This window comes from Monomorium pharaonis, unplaced genomic scaffold, assembly GCF_013373865.1.
Source record: "Monomorium pharaonis isolate MP-MQ-018 unplaced genomic scaffold, ASM1337386v2 scaffold_556, whole genome shotgun sequence".
NCBI lineage: Eukaryota > Metazoa > Arthropoda > Insecta > Hymenoptera > Formicidae > Monomorium > Monomorium pharaonis.
In genome coordinates, this window is record NW_023415864.1 from 1 (window position 1) to 4,251 (window position 4,251).

At 71.4% G+C, this 4,251-nt stretch overlaps 1 protein-coding gene across 1 annotated transcript; it reads left to right on the forward strand.

Annotated features, from left to right (window-relative positions):
• The first annotated feature begins 1,115 nt into the window (after positions 1-1,115).
• LOC118648634 (homeotic protein female sterile-like) lies at positions 1,116-3,809 on the forward strand. The gene has a single exon (XM_036294976.1). It carries the CDS (start codon positions 1,116-1,118, stop codon positions 3,807-3,809), a length of 2,694 nt encoding a protein of 897 aa, XP_036150869.1.
• Positions 3,810-4,251: the final 442 nt, after the last annotated feature.

Consider the following 4,251-nt stretch of genomic DNA (forward strand, 5'->3'; position numbering starts at 1 on the left):
GTTTAGGGCTCTCCCGGTGGCTCTGGGCCCCGATCCTGGGCGGACTTGTCCGCTTGGGAGACGGGCCGCGGGCCGCTGGGGGTCTAAGAGCGCACGGTGCGGGGCCCGCCCGGGTCTTCGACCTGGATGGTTCCCGCACAAGAGGTGGCCAGCGACTCCTTAGGGCTCCCCGCTAGAGGGGATAAGTCCCATCGCTGGTAGGGGATGGGGACCCCGACTTCAAACCCCCGGTGAACCGGCACCGTTAGGGGAGGATTTCTATCCTCCCCCCGGTTCGGGGAGTCCCGATCCTTTGGGGGGGCCCAGGAGAGGGAACCTGGGGGGGAGCGCCGGAGAGGGGGGGCCCTCCATTTGGAGAACCCCGCTTCCTCTCTTTGGCGCGTGGGGGGGAGGGGGTGGCGGTGGTGGGGTGTGTGGGGGGGGCTCCGCCTTTCGGGGCCCCTTCTCCTCCCTCTTCCGCCTCCCTTTCCTTTCCCCGGGGATGGGTATGTGACTGGGGAGGTCGCCGGGGCCGCCCGGACGTTTCCGGGGTCGGGGCCCGGCGACAAGGGATGGGACGGTTCCCGGGGCCGCTCGGACTTACTCCGAGGTCGGGGCCCGGGGATTGGGCCGCCGGGGCCGCTTGGGGTAACCCGAGGTCTGGGCCTGGCGGCGACGTGGGACGGGTAACCCGTCGGGACGGCTCCTGCGTCCCCTCGAAGTCGTCCCGGCGGGTAGGCGGAGCTCCCTCTCCGTGGAGGGCATTGCCCCGCGGAGGGGGGGCGTGCCGGTCGCCACGGCGGGCAAGTCCCTGGAGGAGGCGCAGCCTCCTGGGACCCATCCGTCCGTGGGGCCCCCCGGGTGGCGCCACCCATCACGGTGCCCGGGACGTCGGAGGCCCGGGACCCCTGAAAGCCCGCGATGCCGTGGGCCTTGATGCCCCGGTCCGCGGGTCAGTAAGGGGCGGGAGCCCAGTGCCGGGGATGGTTATTCCCCCGGCCCGAGGCATATGCCGACCCCCCGGGGGAACTCGGGGCCCCGTCCCGGGGCCAATTTATTGGTCCTCGGGTGGGTGAGGGCACGCCCGGTCGGTGGAGCCGTGATGGGAAGCGGGATACTCTACATTTCTTTTCATAATGTCTTTTGTGTCGGGTAAGGGGAAGCGCTATAAGCGCAGATTAGGATTAGCGAGTGACTCCGAGTCGGAGGAGGAGTCCCACGCGGATGAGGGCCGCTCACGAAAGTTGGCCAGAGGCGAGACTGCCGCGGGAGGCAGGGAGGGAGGCGTCTCGCCAGCGCCGTCGCTGGTCTCCACGGTGGCCGAAATTTCGGACACTGTGTTGGACAGCGGCGGTGAGCCATCAGTGGGCGGGGGTGGCCCCGTCAAGGAGGGAGAGAAGGGAAAGGGGAGGGGGAGGCCAGCCACCACAGGCGATTTTGCTCAATTGGCTCGGGCCAAGGAGCGCCTGGTGGAGGCTTCCCGTAAGGAGTTGGCCCTAGAGGAAGAAAGGGCCATACTGGACCCCATGACCGGGCTTTCGGAGAAGCTCCGGAAACAGGGGTCCGGTATGATGGAAAGGTACGCGGAGGAGTACCGGAGGGCGCCGGTCAATGACCTGGCTGCTGCTATCGCGATGAGTGTCGAGGCCGTGCTTAAGTGCACTGGAATTTCCAAGGGCCTAAAAGGCAGCATCGCGAAGCAAATTAGGGAGGAGACCTGCAGGGCAGCGGCGTGTGCTACGCTGCTGTCGCTGCAGGCTCAAAAGCCGCCGGAGGAGAGGGAGGCCGATGAGATGGCCGCTCTCCGGAGAGAGTTGGAGGCCGCTCGGAAAGAGAGCGGCCAGCTCAGGGAGGAGAACCGGGCCCTCCGGGATAGGGCGGCCGAACTGCCGTCCTTGGAGCGGCGACAGGCGGCCGCTAGGTTTGGATCGCCGTCCCCGCACGGGGGGACTCGTGAGACGCGGCTCTCTCTGCCGTGCGTCGAGGGACACACGGCGATGGACATGGACCCGCCCCCTTCCCCGCCGCGGTCGGTGGGGAGAGGCGAGGGCGGGCCGGTCCTGGGCGAGGGGACCCGCGGGACGGGGGGGGGACCGGGCGGCGGGGGCGGCGGCGGGTTGGTCGCGCTCCCCCCGCTCGTGCTCCCCACGCTGGGGGGGAGGGAGAGGAGCATCCCGGACGAGGGGGCCGTGAGCGCCCAAATTGGGCGCTTGCTCGCCGGGGTGGACCTCAAAGCGGCCTTCATGGCCCGGCTGGACGCCATTTTTGGGGAGTGGCTGGCCGAGAGACCCGGGGTGGTGGCCGCAGCCGCGGGTCGGGGGGCCCGCCGGTCCGGCGGCGTCGGGGGGGGTGGGCCGTCCGCGGCTGGTCCGCTGGGCGGCCCCTCCCTCCCCGTCGCCGGCGGGACGGCTGGGGCCCCTTCTCCTCCTCCTCCCGGGGGTGAGGGCGGCGATGGGGACGGCGGCGGCAAGGGTCGCCAAAAAAAGAAGAGGAAGAAAAAGGGGGGCAGGGGACCCGGGGGCTCGGGTGCGGGCACCTCTGGTCCTGCGCCGGCGGGGGCTGCTGCGCCGGGCCCGCCGGCCGTTGGGCCGGCGGGCGCGGGCGGGGCGGCCTCCGGCGCGGGCCCCGCCCCGGTTCCTCCGGGGGGCGGCGGGGCGACTCGCTCGTATGCGAGCGTCGCCTCCGCCGCCCCCTCGGGGGCCCGGGGTGGTGCTGCCCGGCGGGGTAAGGATAAAGGTAAGGGTAAGGGCGGTGCTGCCGGGGATGGGCGGGGGGCTCCGGTGCCCTCCGCCCCCCCGGCGGCAGCCGCCGACGTGACGGTGCGACGCGCGTCGGGTGGCAAGGCGAGGAGGACGCCGGCCACCCGGGCGGTCGCCGTCACGTGCGAGGATGGGGCCTATGCGGAGACCCTGAGGGAGGCCAGGTCAAAGATAGACCTGGCGTCTCTCGGGGTCTCCGAGGTCAGGCCCAGAAGGGCGCAGACAGGGGCTCTGCTCCTGGAAGTCCCCAATAGGGACGGCCAGGACGGAGCCGACCGCCTGGCGGAGAAACTCCGCCAGGTGTTGGAAGGAAAGAAGGGTGTTAGGGTCACCCAGCCGGTCAAAATGGCCGAACTTAGGCTGGGTGGCCTGGAGGAATCGGTCACGCCCGACGAAATCAGTCGGGCGTTGGCCGACAAAGGGGGGTGTCCTGTCGGGGACATTAAGTTGGGGGAGCCCAGGAGAGCCCCGGGCGGCCTCTTCACCGTCTGGGCGCGATGCCCCTTGGCGGCGGCGAACCGGATCGCCGCCGTCGATGGGGGGCGCCTAGTGGTGGGGGGCTGGTTCCGGGTGCGGGCGGAGCTCCTGGGCGTGCGCCCTCTGCAGTGCTTTAGATGCCTGCAGAGGGGGCACGTCAGGAGCGTATGCGGTAGCAAGGAGGACAGGAGTGACACTTGCTACCGCTGCGGGGGAGCGGGGCACCGGGCGGCCGGGTGTACGGCGCCCGTAAAATGCCCCGTGTGCGCGAGGGCGGGCCGCCCGTGCGGTCACCGAGTGGGCGGTCCGCAGTGCGGCGCCCCGGTGGTCCGGGGCGGCCTGCCTCCGGCGCGGGAGGCGCGCTCGGGCGCTGCCGCGCCGGGGAACGCGGGGAGCGGCGGGCCCCCTTCCGGGGGCTCTAGCCCGGTACTGGGCGGGGCCGCTGCCGCTGTTGCTGCGGCGGCGACCGAGGGGCCTATGGAGGTGGACCCCTTGCCGGAGGGGGGCGGGGGGCCGCCCCTGCCGCAGAGGGAATCGCGGGACGACCCTAAGGGCGCGGAGGACGCCTCGTTGAGTGTCCACAATGCGCCTTAGGGTCGTCCAGGCGAACCTCAACCACGCCCGCCGTGCCCAGGACCTGTTTATGCAGCGGCTCCTGGAGCGCGGCGGGGCGGTCGGGGTGGTTGCGGAGCCGTACCGGGTCCCGCCGGGGGACCCCGTTTGGCTCCGCAATGACGGCGGCACCGTAGCGGTAACGTGGCCGCGCGGTGCTGCCGTCTCCTTTGGGATGGGGGGACAGGGGGCCTCCTATGTGTGGGCCCGGGGGGGGGAGGTGGACATCGTCGCGGTGTACCTCCCTCCCTCCTGGCCTCTTCGGCGGGTCCAGCAACAGCTGGACGAATTGGGGGCTCGCATCAGAGCCTCCCTGGGACGGCCGACCCTGGTGGCGGGGGACTTCAACGCAAAAGCCGCGTCTTGGGGTTCCCCGCACACCGATGTCAGGGGGGAGGTCGTTGAGCACTGGGCGGCGGAACTT